We start from the raw sequence: 18,753 nt of genomic DNA, 5'->3' as shown, positions 1-18,753 counted from the left end.
TTGATTATTTGCAGCACTATATCTCGAAATTGCTCTCATTTCGACACATGGTTTTAAAGGTTACCTTTCATCGGCAATATTATAGGTGTGAGTTACCTTGACGTTGTTCATGTTTTCTATGACCCAGTTGATAAAAGTGTGATCCGGAAGTAATTTTGCTTTAAACTGTATAATTGCCAACAAATAAAACAGTTTTTGTTTCTTCCCAGCGTTGCACCTAACCAATCAACGCTTGGAGAAGCAAACTGATACCACTGCATAAATACTGCTTGTGGGTATCGCTTTCAGTGGCAGATACATCCTATCAATTCGCGCATGAGTGGCTCCTTGACCATGCATCAAATGAAATTCCTGCTCCCCTTCAAGCACTCAGCTGCATCTCCTTTGTCGTAATAACTGAGTGGGTCAAATCTTTGGCACTTATTTCTCTGACATGATAGTTACTAATTCTTTCCATCGAGCTCAATTGACAGCCACCCAAAAAAGTAAGTTGTCTTTGTAGAAACAGATTATTGCTTTAATATATCAAAAACATTATTTTCTCGTTTCGTTTCCGCATTTTGCGCGTTACCACAGATAACATGCCATGATGTGCTCTTTCCAATGAAATCACAAATTGCTGCTTTTGCTGACGGACAACAAAAGTGATTTTAGGCATTCTGCTACACAACATTTTAACAACACGCATGCGGCGAGCGGCAATTACATTCGCATGACTTACAACATCATAGGATTTTGAAGTAAAACGTCGCATGATGTTCCGGGTCGCCCCCCACCCCCCCTCCCTGGACTTTTCAGTCCTGTACAGCTAACACGTCGAGGAGGTCGTTCATCACCAACCGGGAGACTTGAACCTGTTGGCCAGACTTGTGGCCAGACCTCGAATGAGTAGTGTGGCGAATCAAAGCAACAAGCTGATTGCTTGTTCCGAATTTTAGCAACTTGAAAATGACTGAGGATTTGGTCATGTTAATGTCAACCCACGGCAATTGCAAAATAACGGGGATATTGCAAATTTCGCGTTGACAGTTAAGCGCCTCATTGTCGAATCAAAGGAGCCGTAAGCCACTCTTCAGAAAGAATTCGCTCAAGAGCAAATTGGTACATTAATGTCCAATATAAGGTTTGGGTGGCGCAAATAAACGTGATATGAGAAAACAACATGATATGGCTCTCCTCACCGGCACAGTGACATCCGGCGCTGTTGCCTCAGCCCTGCTCAAATCCTGGTGTGCAGACGTCTTGAAACCCGTGTTCGATAAGTACTCCAGGTGTATGGCCTTGATTATTCGCGTCCTTTAGAAGTGGTAGCTAAGGACTGCGCTGACAGAAAGCGGCAAGCGCGTATATCAAGGAACCTCATTGCCGAAACAACCAGGTTCTGGAGACACAGTTTGGGTGACTAACATGTAAAGTGGAGCCTATTTCATTGCAGCAGCTGCTGCACCCAGGCACCCAGGCTGCAAAAAAAAAATATATCTGCGTGTCTTTATTTTACTTTCGTACCATAGCTCGAGAGACCTGCTTCCCTTTCCTCTGCTTGTTCCCATGTCGTGGAGTTGCGCAGGCAGAGAGGACAACTGTCAATTTCTACTGTGTTAAAGCACGTGATCCCGCTCTGTGATCCGCTTGTGTTTGCCTAAGCGTTCGTATAACACTGACTTATACCGCTAGTCATTTATTCTCGTGCACAGCACACAAAGTAGTGTGCTACGCGAAACAAGATAAATGCAACAGCTTGCGCGAAAAACCGTCAGCGGAAGTGTGGCGCGCAACAAAAAAGCGAGGCGAAAAAAATAAGGTGGGGCCAGGGACGTGTGGGTCAAACGAACCTCTAGCTCCGGTATGGCATAAAAGCACTTCCTGTTGGGCTAGTTGGTAGCTGTTCATTATAACATATCAAGACGCCAAATAAACGGACACACAGAAGAGAACGGGACAGGGCGCCACTCGTGACTGCTTTATTCAGAGAACTGTATATATGTGCCTGCCTTCTGTGAATAAAGCAGTTGCGAGTGGCGCCCTGTCCCATTCTCTGCTTTTTTGTGCTGCCGTTTGTTTGGTGTCCTAATATTTTATAATGCCTGGTACGGGAGAACGCAGGGAAGTAAGTTTGCTTGCGGAGGCTAGACGGGGTGAAGTGGAGAGAGTGTTATGTTGGCGGTGACACTCGTCTTCTGAAATCATGGGTTTGCGTCGCTGAAATATTTGTCTGAGCTATAAATGAACTGATTTGAAAAATTCTTGCAGTAAAACGCTGCTTAGAGGGCGCGAAACAACTCACAGCGTATAACCAAATTTTGCCATGTGGCTTGATAAGGGGCCCCTTTAAGAGTTCCCACGCACCGGTGAGCCATGTTATTTGGCGGCCATGCGCAGACTTCACGGCGGTGCCGCCACTAGGTGATGCCTTGAGTTGTTAGAGAAGGGTGGCAGTTTGGGCTGGTGGGTATTCCTAGAGCACCAAATCACAGTAGAAGCGTAACAAAAAACAACGCCAAAGTGAAACATATACAAGCGCTTACTTCCAACTATGTTTAATGCGGGAAGAAACGATAATTTTATACATGTTGGTAGAAAGCAGTATCGCAACGAAGGGAGAAAATACGACACATTAGGAAACAAAACTGTTACTAAACTTGGGGCATGAGCAAATTAACCGGAAAACAGGAGCTCACATAAAAGCCTAACCAAATCCCCGCGAACGCCTATCGTACGGGCCAACACATTTCAAGAAAGTCGTTTTTTTTTTCAGTTTGTGACACAGAAGGCTTAGTGCCACATGTGTGATGACGTTTTTTTGTTATAATAAAGACTCACACAAACTAAAAATATTGATGTGATCAAATGAAGGAGAACGCAAAAAATGATTTTTGTAAACGCGTACGCTGTCAAAAGATGAAGCCAGCTGAACAATTTTGGAATCAGTTTTCAGGAAGTTGGGTAAGCAATATTTAGGCGCTTGTATACCGTATGCAGTTCCGTATATTCTAAAGAGGTTAGTAACTGATAATAGCTGTATTTATTTGAGAATGCAAGATCGTCAGGCGACGTATGCATGGTTACGAGAAGGCTAGTTATGCATGTATGAGTTAATGCAATGGGAAATGAACAATTCATACATGCGAATCGTGATTTCCTTAAGTGTGATTGAGAAGCTTTGTAGGAAAAGTACAAAGAATGCTATTCGTAGTAGTCCTCTTGGCAAGTACTCAGTAATGCAGTTGTGTTTTTTTTATTGGAGGTAAGTGTGAATAGCTCGACACATTGAATAAATACAATAAAAATACGGAAAATTATACCACTACAGAGAAAATACATTGGGTGATCGTAATACTCTAATATAGTACATTATTAAGCGATAGCTTCTTACAGAATAAACTATTTCGCACTTAAACCACCTGGAAAGTTTCATTTAATTTAGCACGCAAGCTTTCCTTGATTAACTTGTTCTTAATTTAGAGCCATGCTTTTCCCCAAATAACTGCCATTGAAATAAACGCTTTGCAGCAGTCCACGCAATTCACAAGCAGAGAGGCAGGTCACCTCCTCATTGCGCAAGCACTCTTCAAAATAACGGCGAACAAAGGAAACTGACCTTCATTGCCGGCTCGTAGAGAAATACTTCAACGGCGGATGTGGCGAAGCTCAGGTGCAGTCCAAACTTGCCCCTGTATTTCAATGATCAGGAGAAAACAAAATTAAGCTTGTTACAGGTGTCCAAGGTGAACTGTAGACTAAATACAACCTCTGTTTTCACTCAGTATTTTAACGCTAAAATCAAAGCACATGTAAATATCACGCCAAAAATCTATCAATGAAAAGAGAGATATAGAAATAAATTTATTGAGTGCGCAACAATTTAGCAAAAAAGGCGGGGAGCCTATGGGCTGCCAGTAGCCCTTGGGCCCTCGCGGCGTCCTCGGCCACCAGGACGGCCAGCGGTTGGTCTTCCGGGGTCGAGCTGAGCAGCACTTTTTCCCATTGCTCATAATTAGCTATTACGAGGCCCTGTATGGTCGCCTGAAGGCAAGCACGCAGAATGTGTGGCAGGTCCGCCCATTCCTTACATGAAGTACTATAGCGCCAAACAGACGACACAAGAAGAAGAGACACGGACGAGCGCTCGTCCGTGTCTCTTCTTCTTGTGTCGTCTCTTTGGCGCTATAGTACTTCAGTAATATGCACCAACTAGCCCAACAAAAAGTTCTGCATTCCTTACATATTCACATTTGTCCGAATATTGGCCTAAGCAGTAGTGACTATACACCAGCGGGTTCCGGTACATATTGATTTGAACGAGGCGCCAGGCCACCGCTTGCTGCTTAGTAAGTGTTGGGCACGTGGGGGAATACTGGACTCTTCCCAATATATAATGACTCGTGGTATTCGTGTAGCTAACAATGCGGTACATTCTCGGCCCTCGCAGGAGTGGCTCAAGGGCTCGGTATGTGACTGCTCGCGCCGTGGCATGAGTAGCCTCGTTGCAGGGGAGGGAGGAGTGCGTGGGCGCCTAGATGACTTGGATAGCCCGCAGGTCATCAAAGTTAACCAGAATCAGTTTTGCTTCCGGAGAGATGGGCTCCCTAGTGAAGTTGTGGACGGCGGCTTTGGAGTCGCTGATCACGTATTTGGCTTCCCTGGCAGCTATTTTTTCTAATGCAATGGCCGATTCCTCGCTTACTTCGGCGTTGTGGGTTCGAACGGAGCCGCTTACTTTGGGATCAACATCACGTGTACTGCCACAATGGAAAGGTTGCGGTGACCTATGCACTCTGCCGCGTCGACGAAAGCCACGTACAGAAAATCTTAGAATCTTTCTCCATAGCTTTAGCACGTTCTTCGGGTCTTTCCTTTTAGTGTTCGGGATGCATGCTTCTGGGTAGAGGGAGTATCTGAAAATGCTTCCGTATGTCGTGGGGAATGTTTACCGTTATGCTCTACGTGATGCTTCGTTTATGTTGACTTTGCTGAGTACTTGTCTGTCAGTGGGGCTCTTTGTGAATCTATCATATTGTGCTGTCTCATAGGCGTGTATGAGTTATTTGAGTCTATTGCGGATACCTAGGGCTACGAGTTTGTCGCTAGCAGTGGGTATAGGAAGTCCTGTTGCTTGTTTGTGTGCCCGTCTAATGATACCTTCGATTTTTATCTTCTTCGAAACTTGGAGATTTAGGTAGGGGTTAGCGTACATTACGCGGATAATAACGGAGACGTGTACTAGGCATGCCAAGTTGGCCTCCATCATGCCAGAATGAGGACTGCCTATCCTCGAGATGAGCCTCATCGTCTGTTGGCCTCTCTTTTCTAGCATTTTAATGATTTTTCCATTACACCTGCTCACTACGGCGTGAAGTCCCCGGACTGTTATGCTATTGACCACGGGTATTGGTTTGCCTTCTGCTTCAAGTGCAATGTTTGGTTTGTCCGTAGAATTCTTGCAGCCAGGAACTCTGATTTTTGCGGTGAACATCCGAACCCTCTATGCATCGCATGCTTTTCAACCTTTTGAAGAAGGGTAAAAAAGAAGGACACCGACCACTGAATGAATACAAGAAAAGACGTTTCGGCTCCCCTGACGGGAGCCTTGTTCACAATGAAATCAAGGGCGTGCGATACAATGTTTATATGGTTTTAAAATATGTTGTAAGCAGCGCGTGTAGATGGGAGGGAGGGTTCCGTCATTCCGGTTGAGGGTGTTATCTGTCATTTGGATTAGGAGAGATTCCAAGTGGTGTCTTGACGTCAAATTTCTTTCTTTTTCTAATATCTTCGCGTTATCCCAAGCAATCCTGTGGTCCAAGTCATCTGCATGCTCTGCCAAGGCGTTTGAGGCGACTTTTTTCTTTTTTACATCGTTGATATGCTGCTTCAACCGCTGTTCGAAATTTCCTGTCTCGCCGATATATACGCAGTCGCAGTCTTCACATGGAATCCCGTAGACGATGCCAGGAAACTTAGTCTTTGGAAGCTTGTCTTTCACGTTTACCAGCCGGTGGCGCAATTTTTGGGACGGTACGTGAGCTACCTGGACGTCATAGCCGCGTAGAACGCGGGCTAAGCCCTCGCTCACACCGGGCACATACGGTATGGGGGCGCGTTTTCTTGGGAGCACACAGTCAGGCCTTGGGGGCTGAGACAGATGGCGTTCCACCGAGTTCACAAACGACTTCGGGTAGCCACATGCAGAGAGATTACGGTGGACCTCTTGTAGGTCGGCAGCACGGCTTTGTGGCGTTGTGCAGATACGCTTGGTTCTGCCGACAAGAGAGGCTACTACCGATCTCTTCTGGTTTATCGGGTGCACTGAATTAAAATGCAGATACCTGCCTGTGTGTGTGCTCTTTCTGTACACGGTGAATGCCAGACTGCGCCTGTCACGCTTTACGAGGACGTCCAGAAAAGGAAGCTCGCCATCTTTTTCTTCCTCGACTGTGAATTGTAAGGACGCTTCAATACTGTTCAAATGTGACAAAAATGAAGGAATTTGTTCTCGCTGAAATATGCAGAACACATCGTCTACGTAACGTAGGAAGACTCTGGGCTGCGAGTTGAAAGAGGCGAGTGCTCGACGCTCAAGCCATTCCATAGTTAAATTTGCAGTGGTTACCGAAATGGATGCGCCCATCGGTGTCCCGTGCACTTGCCTGTAGAAGGTGCCTTCAAAAGTGAAGTAAGTGTTCTCCAGGCAGAACAGGAGGAGCCTCTTCAAGTCAGGAACGTCGATGGGCGTCCTTTCTGGTAGGGTAGGGTCATCGTCCAGAGCGGCGGTGCAAGTTTCCGCGGCGAGTCGAATAGGAACGCTTGTAAAAAGCGACACGACGTCGAACGAGACAAGCGCTTCTTGATCGTCGAGAGTAAAATGACGAATCTTGTTTATGAAGTCTTCAGAATGGCGAACGTGCGTGCTGCCTCTACCAACGAGAGGGGAAAGAACCTTATGAAGGTATTTCGACAGTTTATGAAGCGGAGAGCGAGAGCAGCATATCAACGATGTAAAAAAAAAAGAAAAAAGTCGCCTCAAACGCCTTGGCAGAGCATGCAGATGACTTGGACCACAGGATTGCTTGGGATAACGCGAAGATATTAGAAAAAGAAAGAAATTTGACGTCAAGACACCACTTGGAATCTCTCCTAATCCAAATGACAGATAACACCCTCAACCGGAATGACGGAACCCTCCCTCCCATCTACACGCGCTGCTTACAACATATTTTAAAACCATATAAACATTGTATCGCACGCCCTTGATTTCATTGTGAACAAGGCTCCCGTCAGGGGAGCCGAAACGTCTTTTCTTGTATTCATTCAGTGGTCGGTGTCCTCCTTTTTTACCCTTCTTCATGATGCCTCCCGACCAGACGGGCTTCCGTCAAAACCTCGACTTTTCAACCTTTTATAAGGCTGCTTGTAGGGCTTCTCCTATCTGAGTATCGCTGCCACCTGTTGCCCATAGCGTGATGTCATCAGTGTACAGTTATGCTGTAACCTTTAATGGTCTTCAGTTCTGCTGGTAGGTTTAATGCAGCTACACTGAATAGAAAGGGAGACAAGGCAGATCCCTGCGGCATGCCCCTGCTTCCAAGTTCTTTGTTTTCCGATCGTATCTCGCCTCCCGTGATTGGAGAGCTGCGTTCCGACTAAGTGCTTAACGTAGACGTAGGCTTGTTGACCCACTCCTGTCTTTTGTAGGTTCTCTAAAATAGCCTTTGGTGGGATGTTTTCAAAGGCCATCGTGAGATCAAGTCAAAAGATAGCTTTGGTATTCGCTGTCTGAGATCACATGTCTATTATGTGGTGTTTAATTTGTAGCATAATATCTTCTGAAGAAATTCTTCGCATCAACCAGATTATAGTGTGCGGGAAAAGGCGGTTGTCAAACATGTACATATTTAGATCCTGAATGTTCCTTCTTAAGAAACAATATATCGGTGAAACAGGGCAATCAATGAACGTCAGATTAAACGGACATCGCACGGACACAGCTAAAAAAGCTGCCCAAAGCCATCGCCGAGTATTTCAGCCAACCAGGTCATAACTTTGATGAACTTAAACTCTACGTCATACAGTCAAATTTCCGTTCGGAACGAGAAGGAAAATACAGAGAATCATACCTTATCCGTAAGTTCAAGACATTGCAACCAATAGGCATAGACGTTTCAAAGGGAGCGTTAGAATGTATTCGCTATGCTAAATTGCAAGCTATAGGCAAAAACAGTTTGATTGCTTGGCACATCCCCCCCTTTTTTCCTTCCTTTTTTGTTCAGCCGGCGTGTCCGACGCACCTCATACGCCGGCTAACACGCGTGCGTTGACAGACCGGGGGAGGGTGGGGGGGGGCTGGCCCTAGCCTTGGCCTTGTGCACAGCATTCCTTTACTCTCAATTCGACACGCTAACACACCTTCCCTCGTGGCCACACCCTCCCGCCTTACACCCTCTCCCCTTTAGAAGAACCCCACCTATATATACTGTGGCGAGGAAAGCATACGTCGCCTTGAAGAATAGGAGTCCACTTGTGGAAACGTTGGCTCCTGGTTTCCCCTTGTTCACGTTTTAACGCGATAGCGTTAAGGAGCTCGTGTCGCAGAAAAGCCGGTGTCGTCGGCGTCGGGTGTCGGCGTCGGCGTTTTGCGGCGTTGACCGTGAGCGATAAATCACGGCAGGCACTCCATAAATAGAAAGCAACTTCCAAGATTGGCCCGGTGGGAATCGAACCAGGGTCTCCGGAGTGTGAGACGGAGACGCTACCACTCAGCCACGAGTTCGATGCTTCAAAGCGGTGCAAACGCGCCTCTAGTGAATGCGGTGTTGCCTTCGAAACGAGCCGTGGAAAGTTATACTGCGGTGTATATCGGTAATTATGAACATGTAACGTACAGAAGTCACAATTACACGAGTTGCGAAGTGCGTTTCCGCTGCATTTCTTCTGCGCTTTCCGCACACGCAGAGCCATCTTGCGGCAAACACAGAAGACCCCCTCCTCTCAATGTACGGCGCTGCCCCGACAGGAGGCGCGCCGCGCGCGCATTGGGACCGCTGCCAGGCGCGTCGCGGGACTCCCTCTCCCCTGACGACGCTTCGCCGTGCTCCCGGTTTAGATTACTATCTATCTCTTTGCCCGTGCCGATCAGGACGTTTGGCTGGCGTAGATCGTTTCCCCTCCGAGACACCGAGTTCTTTGGTTCGTTCCGTTCGCTCAGGCGCACGTTTCGTTGCCGCGCCGAACGCTGCGTTGCTCGACGCTCACCGCGTGATAGGTGGGCGCTAAGTCCGATGCGGGGCGCATCGTAAGTGATCGCTGTGCCGTAGCGCATTGTCTTATACCCCTTGGCGGGTCGACGGGAATGCTGTCGCGTCCCACTCTTGAAGGCGAAGCTTAAGCGTCCTCCAATTTTTGCTCATCGTCTGAAATTTCCATCTCCCGCATTCCCCGTGTTTTCCATGTACTTATTTAGTTGTTTTGAGAACAACGTGCTCTAGAGGCTTTCCTGTGCACGACATTAATGTAATGGGCCAGATATTTTCTAGTTGCAGCTTGTTGCCTTGCTTTGGGATAATTAGCGACTGGGTGGTTTTCCACTGAGTCGGGATGCTGCCTTGCTCCTAGTGTGCGTTCACATACCTGGCGAAAGCCGTGATCGAATCATCATCGAGATTTCGCAGGATCTTGTTAATGATTTGTCGGGGCCCGGCGCGGATTCCGTGCACCTCAGCAAGCACCGCTCGAACCTCCCCATCAATTATCGGGCTGTCAAGGTAAGGGTTTGCTTTGCCGGTGTACGTGGGTTGTTCCTTGGTTGTACTATTTATTTATTTATTTACAATGACCTTACAGGCCCCCGTAGGAGCATGACGTAAGGCGGGGTATAAACAGAAACAGTACTATATGAGCTAGTGAACGTATTATGTAGCAAGTGGCACTTATACATTACTGTAAAGCATTCAAACACAAGAGATTCAGCACTTTAAAAAATGTACCTGATGCGCAGTACAAACCACGATGCAGGTGAAAAATACCAATGAAAAGCAATAAGTTTGTGAACAGATTAAAAGGGTGTTTTTGAAAGATGACTGCTGACTTGGTTGCGGAAGGAATCATGGTTTGTTAAGGAAGCGATAGTGTCGGGCAAATCGTTCCACAGAGAAATGGCACGTGGAAGCGCAGAGCTGTTGAAAGTTAATGTGTGACCGAAGATGCGCGAGTAACTGAAATTATTATGGAGGCGTTTTGACATGCGCAAAGGCCTTTCGAGAGGTAGCGGAGACAGCCTATTACCATTAACGTACTTGTGGAACAAACAGAGAAGTGCGATGCAACGGCGAGTTTCAAGTGAAATGATGTCATGATTCTGTTGAATTTCAGTTACGCTATGAGAATAGTTATAATCGCAAGAAATAAAACGTGCTGCTCTGTTCTGTACGGCTTCTAGCATATTGATTAGATATTTTTGATGAGGCGACCACACAGGACTTGCAAATTCTAGTTGAGGCCGGACAAATGTTGCATATGCAAGCTTCCGGATGCTGGGTGGGGCGTTCTTTAAGTTTCTTCGTAAATACCCCAAAGTTCGTGAGGCTTTGGCGCAAATGGCGGTGATGTGGGATGCCCTGGACAGGTTAGGAGCGAGGTGAACTCCGAGATATTTATATGAAGATGCTTCCGAGACCTGAGAGTAGTTAAGAAAGTAGGTGAATTGAGAATTGACGTGCTTATGGCTAAAAGTGATAACGTTACATTTAGATTCGTTAAGAGGCATTTGCCAGGTACTACACCAATCAGAAACATTCTTGAGGTCATTTTGAAGTGCGATGTGGTCGTCGATAGAATTAATGGTGCGGTAAATTATGCAATCGTCAGCAAAAAGACGGATGGAAGAAGATATGTTAGTAGGCAGGTCGTTGATGTATATTAGAAATAGTAAGGGTCCTAAAACACTGCCTTGTGGAACACCGGAAGTCACATAGCAAGGGGGTGAGTAGCAACTGTTAACAACTGTGAACTGCTGGCGAAGTGACAAAAAATTCCGTAGCCAAGAAAGAGTTACCGAATCTAGCTGGAGTGAAGATAATTTCGAGATTAGACGACAATGAGCGACACGGTCAAAGGCTTTTGAGTAATCAAGAAATATGCAATCGGCTTGTTTGTTGTTATTCATGCTAAAATGTAGGTCGGTTGTAAGTTCAAATAGCTGTGAATCGCATGAAAACCCTTTCCTGAAGCCATGTTGGTTAGTAAAAAAGAAATTATTTGACTCAAGGTGGCTGTAGACATGAGAAGCGATGATATGCTCAAGTAATTTACAAGAAATGCAAGTTAAGGAGATAGGACGGTATTTACCAGGCGAATTTCTATCTCCCGCCTTAAATACAGGCACTACCTTAGCAATTTTCCAGTCAGAAGGGAGGCGACCGGATGATAATGATTGTCGGAATATGTGAAGTAATATTTGGCTAGAAACGGAGACAGTGTTTTTTAGTATTTTGGAGCTAATGCTATCAATACCGGCAGATGTAGATAATTTGAGGTTTGTAATTAGACGCGATATACCTTCGACGGTGATGTTATTAGGTTCCATGTAAGGGTAGTCGGGTTCAGGGATAAGGGGTACAGTGGACTGATCCTCCATCGTAAATACTGATGAAAAAAATTGTTAAAAGCGACAGGGCACTCGTGGTCAGCTAGAGGTACGTTGTTGGCTCCGTGCAGGGAAATGCGAGTGGAGCCATTGTCCGGCGAAATTGTTTTCCAAAACCTTTTTGGGTTCGATTTGAGGAGTGAGGGTAGATCACGGTTGTAATATTTATCTTTGGCAGCAGATATAGCAGAGCAGTAAGTTTTTAAAAAGTTTTTGTACTCAACCCAAGCTGTCGGGTTTTGCTTGGCTTTCTGGTATAAGCGTTTTTTCCTATATTTTAGCCTATGAAGGTACTTGTTGAACCATTGGTTAGTCCTGCTATTAGATATGGTAATCAATGGAACATACTTGTCAATTAGCGAAGAAATTTTATCTTTGAAAAGAGTCCAGTTTTCATCAACGGGACGTGCAGAATAAGAGGGCATAAATTCTTGGCGGAAGAACATTTCAAGATCGGAATTCATATCTTTATAGTTACCTTAATTATAGTTTCTTATTTTCTTGGATGTAAAGCTGACATCTTCAAGAGGTATGTAAAGAGGTATTTGTAGTAATCTGTGATCACTGAATCCATCGAGGGTGAGTATTTGTCCGACTGTATCAGGAGCAGAGGTAAGCATTAAGTCTAACAAATTTTGACCACGAGTGGGTTCGTTAATGACCTGAAATAAATTGAAATCTAAAGCTAAGTTAATGAAGTCCATAGAATTACGGCAGGGAGAAAACAAGGAAGACCAATCAATAAGGGGATAATTAAAATCTCCAAAAATGTACATGTAATCAGAAGGAAATAGCTCAACAGCTGTGGCTATACTTTTGCGAAAGTCATCCACGAAGGAATGGCGAAAGTCAGGTGGTCGATAACACACACCAATAAGTACCTTAGTCGATGATGATGAGCATGCGCACCAAACAATTTCGAGATCAGATTTCGAATCAATTAGAAAGGAAGAAAACTTTTTCTTTATGCCTAGCAGGACGCCTCCTCTCATTTTAGTTCCATGATCATGGCGGTAAACATTGTAAGAGTTGTTATCAGGAAATATTTCCGTATCATTAATTTCAGGGGTAAGCCAAGTTTCTGTTAGGACAACGATATCAGAGTTACTATCGTCAAGAAAAGAACAAAATTGGTCACGTTTCGGAAGCAAACTTGTAATGTTTGTAAATGAAACAGATAAAGAAAGAGGTAACCGAGACTGCTTGGTGTAAGTTTGACAGGAGTTGTGAGTAGTGCGTGAAGTCGACCTACGGTTTAGCTATCTTGGTGATTTCGTGACCGTGTCTGACGCAGGGTCATACACACAATATATGCCGCCCGCGCGCAGTCTATCAACATTAAGCTTGAAAGGAACATTTAAAGCCTTGCCGTACTCACGCAACTTTTTCCTGGCGATACGCGTCTGGAGCGAAAAGTCCTCCCGAACAGCATAATCAGTGCCCTTAAATTTTTTACCTAATCCTATAACGTTATCTTTGTCTTTAAAGTGTATGAACTTTACAATGATAGGCCTAATTTTATCTGGCTGATGTCGTCCAAGGCGGTGGGCACGTTCAATCTGGGATGGCACAATGGTAATACCCAGAATTTGCGAACACAAGTCGATAACATTTTTCTCGGAAGTCGACCATGTCTCTGCAGGGTCATCAGGGATGCCAAAAAAAAAGTAAATTGGATCGGCGTTGCCGGTTTTCAGCGTCGTCGCAGCGCGATTCAATTTTCTTTAGCTGTAGTGCGACGCTGTCTGGTACGGATGGTGGTGGGACTGCAGAGGCATGGGCGCTTTCTACGTTAACTATATCTACTTCAACGGCCCGAATCCTGGCTGACAATTGCTTCAGTTCAACGTCGACCGACGCCCTCCACTGATTCATAACCTGAAGCTCGCTGCGAATGTCTACTTGTCCGGATTCGATTCTCTGGACGGTTGCTAATACAGTAGCCAAAACAGCATCAATGTCCGGGCCAGGGTTGGACTCAATATCACCCGAAAGCATTCGTAACAAGTGTCTGAGACAAGAGAACACATAGTTTTTGCCACTTACTAGCATGTCTGACAAGTCGCAGGGGCACGACACCACGAACAGGCAGCGATTCGATGTTTTTAGACAAGAACACCGTTTAAGGTAACTAACCTACGTAACGCGTTTACCTACGTAACGCGTTACGTAACCTATACAAACGCGTTACCTACGTAACGCGTTTGTATTTCTTCTAAAAGGTCTTTCTCCTTGCCTAAGTATGTCAGAACTAGTTTGTTAAGATTATGTCTCTGTGTGGTCTTGCCATTCTCTGAGTCTAGAAGATAGAACGCACGCAGTTGCAAAACCAGCGGACCAATGTGCGTTTGGCACCGCGCGTCACTATGTGATCACGCATCGACTGGTCCTTGGAATGAATGACAGCGCACTGAGAGAACGTCTTCTACGTGAGAAAACACTCCAACTGGCGAATGTGATGGACCAATGCAAGACGGCGCACTTGTCTAAGACGTACGCCCAAGAAATGCAACCACAGAAAAGTTAGATGTTCGCACCGGATAGGCGCTACCGACCAGTCTCACAACCTGATGATGGACCCTGGGGAGGCACACCATCATACCGTCAAACACCACAGCATCATTCTAAAGCACAAAGAACGTGCTTGAGGTGTTGTGAGTAGCACCAACGACGCCAGTGCCTAGCATATGGTCAAGGATGTCACAATTGCGGCAAACTCAATCACTATACTGCATTGTGTCGACAGCCACCAATTCCACACCAATTCCACCGAGATCGTCCGCGTATTGCGCGAGCATTGTACGAAAACAACGAAGATGCACCTCTCTCATTCGATGTGCTGGCTGTTCGTGCCATCCACAACTCATTGTCGCCGTGGCTCCAAATGATCGAAGTGACATGACATGACGTTTCATTCAAACTGGCTACTGGTTCAGATGTCAAGCACGTCTCTGTAGATGAACTGCAGAAATAGCTCCATCCCCCACTGCTCACTGATCCCAGTGCCAACATAACCACCTGGACTGTTGAACCACTCACATTACAGGCAGAGTGCCTTTTTAAGTGCAGCTCGTGTGATACATCAACAACATTGAAGTTCTGTGTATTTGGTTTTCCAGCTGCTCCCATCGTGGGCATCGATATCTGCCGGACGCTGAAGCTAATTAAACGCGTCAGCCAACTGGACTGCAGCACGGCTGATGATATAGCAACAAGGAATGAGACACCAAAAACATTCATGAAGATAATTGGATTTGTCTTGACCCTCGAAAGCGCAATGAGGCAATCAAGCCCCAGACACCACCAAAGCCACCTGCTCCGCAACCAGTGACGACGTCTCTGATCGCGAGCACTGTAGCTGTCGGTGTCACAGCAGCAACAGATGCCTCGGCAACAGCAGCAAATGGCAGAGCAGCAACAGATGTCTCAGCAACAGCAAATGACCCTACAACAGCAAACGTTTCAACAACAGCAAATGTCACAGAAGCAGCCACCTGGCAGTGCCGTGGTGCGACGATATGGCATGGTGGTTTGTCCTGTCACCCAGATGCAGCTCATGCAACAGAAGCAGCAATCGCTCCAGCAGATGTAGCAGCATAAGCAGCTCAAAGACTCAGTAAGCCAGCAGAACACGATTTCATTCAAACATCAGCTGTGCATTGCTGAATAAGTTTCTGTTTGCAACATTTATTGCATTCTCGTTGCATTTTCTCACATAAATTGCGCGATTAAATGAAGGAAGTCAGGCATCCTGGCTATCTGCCAGCGTTGCGTTAGTACGCTCGCTGCCATCACAGGCCAAAGATTAACATTTTTTAAATTTGGAGGTCACTGTACCACCTCCCCTAATCTCCCACGCCTTTCAAATGGGCGGATCCGTAAACAGATGCCACAAGAAAATACTGCACATCGTTGCCGATGTTTACTTCTCTCTGCCCACGTGTAGCCTTGAGCCCTAAGCACATATTTTCGGATGAAGCACCAACTATCCCGAATTTCGGCAGTTCTCTAACTAGCTCCTGAGCGTGCCATTAGTTACACTAATATCCCTTATTAGTTATCATGGCAGGTGTCAGTAAACCTAGCTTGATGCCTTGCTGAATGCATGCAGGAGACAGAATACTAACAGATGACGGGTGTTTGACTTTATGTTTCGAGTAGATCGGTACGTCGATGCACGGATCGTGCTGCTTACCAAAATGTCTATTGCATGGCTTTACAAGCAATCACGCCGATACAGAGCCTACGAAAGGGGACCACGCATAAATTTACAATATTACTTTGCGGCAAGATAGGCAACAAAATGCGGTATATGAGCGATTCACATCGCCGATTGGCAGAGGTCGTGCGACAAAGTAAAGTGATGGGGATGATGACATTTATCAGCACCAAAAACCTTTCGAACAGGGTGGAGCCAAATCGTCACCTAGCCTGCTTGGGGTATTCAGGTTTTCAAACATCTCTAAATGGTGACCAAGGGTGCGATCGGAGATGGTTGTTCGGCGCGTTCGTTCGGTTACCGGCGCGCGCGATTGGCCTACTCCACGCCGACGTCGCCAGCCGCGGGGCGCCGCCCCGTTTTTGGTGACGTCAAAATGACGACACGCTCCTGTCAATAATCCGCCCACCGAGCATTTTGTCCGAACGCGACGGGAGTTGAGAAGTTTGCAGGGATCATACGGCTTCGCATGGCGCGTCTGGTGGATTGGATTGGATCCAACAGGCGGCCTCTTCGGCTGCGGAATAGCAGGTTTGAATCCAATCCATAGTTTAATTCTAGAAAATGGGGCTTCCTTTGGAAACTACTGGCGTTTCTAGAGGAAGGAGGCGAGCGGGTGGCGGTGTGAAACACGTTTGAAGAAATGGCAGAAAGTGAATTCCGGCGTCGTTTTTGTTTCTCGAAACAAATAATTCGTTGGTTGTACAGAGAAATCGACAACATCATCGGTGCCAGCGAGCCACTGGGATGTTGTCGCTGCCTCTTGAAAAGTGCGCCACTCTTCCCGTCGTTTTTTTCTTCTTTTTCCTTCTCGCTGTACGCGACACCATCTAGGGACGACGCAAAGAACCTAATAGTTATAAATTGCAGTAGTCACACGTACTACTATTTGAAAACGTGTTTGGGCTTGAGAAGAAAAAATACATTTTTTTAGATAAAGATTTAGACGAGAAACATTTGGCTTTATAGTATGCTGTTTGCAAGCAGACGACAAACGACGGAGGTAAACTTCCGGGGAGGTCACCGCTTCCTGATTGGCTGCTCTCTCCGCCACGCTGTCACAAATTTTGCATACTGCAACTTTGTGACGTTGCAGCAACTGAACAGAACGCGTATCGAACTAAATATCTCCGATCGCGCCCCAAGACCCGACTGATGGATGAGTGGATGGATGCTATGAGCGTCCCCTTAGAAACGTGGCGGTGGGTTGCGCCACCAGACTCTTATTATTGTTTTGACAAATATCCTAAAATATATTGAAAAAGAAAAGAAAGTAAGACAAGAAAAACTGAATTCCCAGCATCAAGCTTTCTTAACCACTATTAGGAATTTTGCTTTTGTGCGACCCCATTGTTTCTGATCTCCCTACTTTTCTGCCACCAAACTTGCGGTCGCCGCATACTAATTTCTACAGCGGACATGTTTACTTCCTACCTGCTATCACTGAACCCAAGGGCTTCAAGAAGCATAGAGGAGCCTAATCCGACCGCTGCGTAGATAACTTCACATTCTAATCCAGCATGTATGATCGTTCCGTAGCTTTACGGCAGTAGGCGCATGATTCTTCTTTTTTGTTGTACCGCGCTTTATAAGTACGCGTTCTAAGGCATCCTGATCTTGCTTCAAAAAGTAAAGAGCTTCCCTTTGAGCTATAGTAGAAAGTTTCTTCCCTAATTTTGTTTTTCTTATTAGGTAGTTACTCAAAGCAGGTTTATTTTCCATTGCCACCATTCATGAGATTGTCTCATCCTCTCTGACTTTGCGTTTGGCGCTGTTTGTTGCCATGTTGCGTAATATAGACCATTTTCTTGGGGAGGAGGAACGTAGCCTCGAACCAGCGCGCCGCGCCGCTCTCCTTGACGCACTGCTATGTGCGGATTCCGTTTTCTCCCAGTGCGCAGCTTGGAAATGTAGCTGTTTGATTGCGAAACATTTCGATTGCAACGTGTTCTGTCTGAGATTTCTGCGATGTCAGATGACTCAAGGATAACGGGCTACCACTCTGCTGTATTCGGCTGCAACAATTACTTTCGGAAATAGGCGTCAAGTGCATCTTCAGCTGCGGCGACTTCATGTACACCGCCATTGCGATAGCAAAGAAGCGTCCGCTCTGTATTGCCAGCATAAACAGAATGGACTGGCTTCCATCGATCGCATGCTCGGATAGTTTTGTTCCCAGTTAGCGCACGGCGACAAACTCGGAACTCGGCACACAAGATCAAACAGGGATATGAAAGAAAAATGCGTATTCCGAGTCGGCCAGCTACGGCGAACGGATGAAGTTAACCATTTCTTCGTGCACGCACAATAAACTTATCTGCTCAAATGTGTTCTGAGGTTATCATGCTGGGCAACCAGCATTCTGGTGGCAGTTGACAGAGGTCGTATTATGAAAATAGTACGCGCCAACTAATAAATGAACATGTGTTCTTTTCCACTCTGTAACCGACCGAGTTCACATGGGCTCTACCATGCTTCAGAATCTCGCCGGCAAGTTGTTGATGCCGCTCATCGCGTGCTGTATTAGTCTAGAAAATAAAGTTACTGTTGCAATGAGTAGCTATTCGTTTATCAACTCTCTTGAGGAGGCGAGGTACCCTTGCGTACAGAGGCACCATTCGAGACCTAGAGTGCGCATAATCTTCCGACGCCTCACGTGCGTCTGGTAGGTCGTGGTACATTCGCGACCACTGTCATCAGCTCATTTTATCTATGTTAGCCCTTTTTATGGAGGTATTTAACGGTTCTTTATTTTACAAAGCTTGATGTCCATGTCCAAGATAAACAATGTTTAGAAACTCGTACCACGAAACCTATATGAGCAAAAAAGCTCGCAAAACGTGTTTCCTCGGTGCTTCGTAGTTACCTGGATTGAGCTTTAAGCTCGTGCGGCACA

General features: G+C 46.0%; 1 protein-coding gene across 1 annotated transcript in view; it reads right to left on the bottom strand.

The window, feature by feature from the left end:
* LOC135919109 (uncharacterized) overlaps positions 1–18,753 on the bottom strand; it is a 374,349-nt gene that overhangs the window by 54,949 nt on the left and 300,647 nt on the right. The window contains exon 7 of the mRNA XM_070538765.1: positions 3,599–3,671. Coding sequence (XP_070394866.1) covers positions 3,599–3,671 — 73 coding nt within the window. The remainder of the gene's footprint in view (positions 1–3,598; positions 3,672–18,753) is intronic.

The sequence above is a fragment of the Dermacentor albipictus genome, chromosome 1 (genome assembly GCF_038994185.2).
Source record: "Dermacentor albipictus isolate Rhodes 1998 colony chromosome 1, USDA_Dalb.pri_finalv2, whole genome shotgun sequence".
Classification (NCBI taxonomy): domain Eukaryota; kingdom Metazoa; phylum Arthropoda; class Arachnida; order Ixodida; family Ixodidae; genus Dermacentor; species Dermacentor albipictus.
This window is presented reverse-complemented; position numbering and strand designations above follow the sequence as displayed.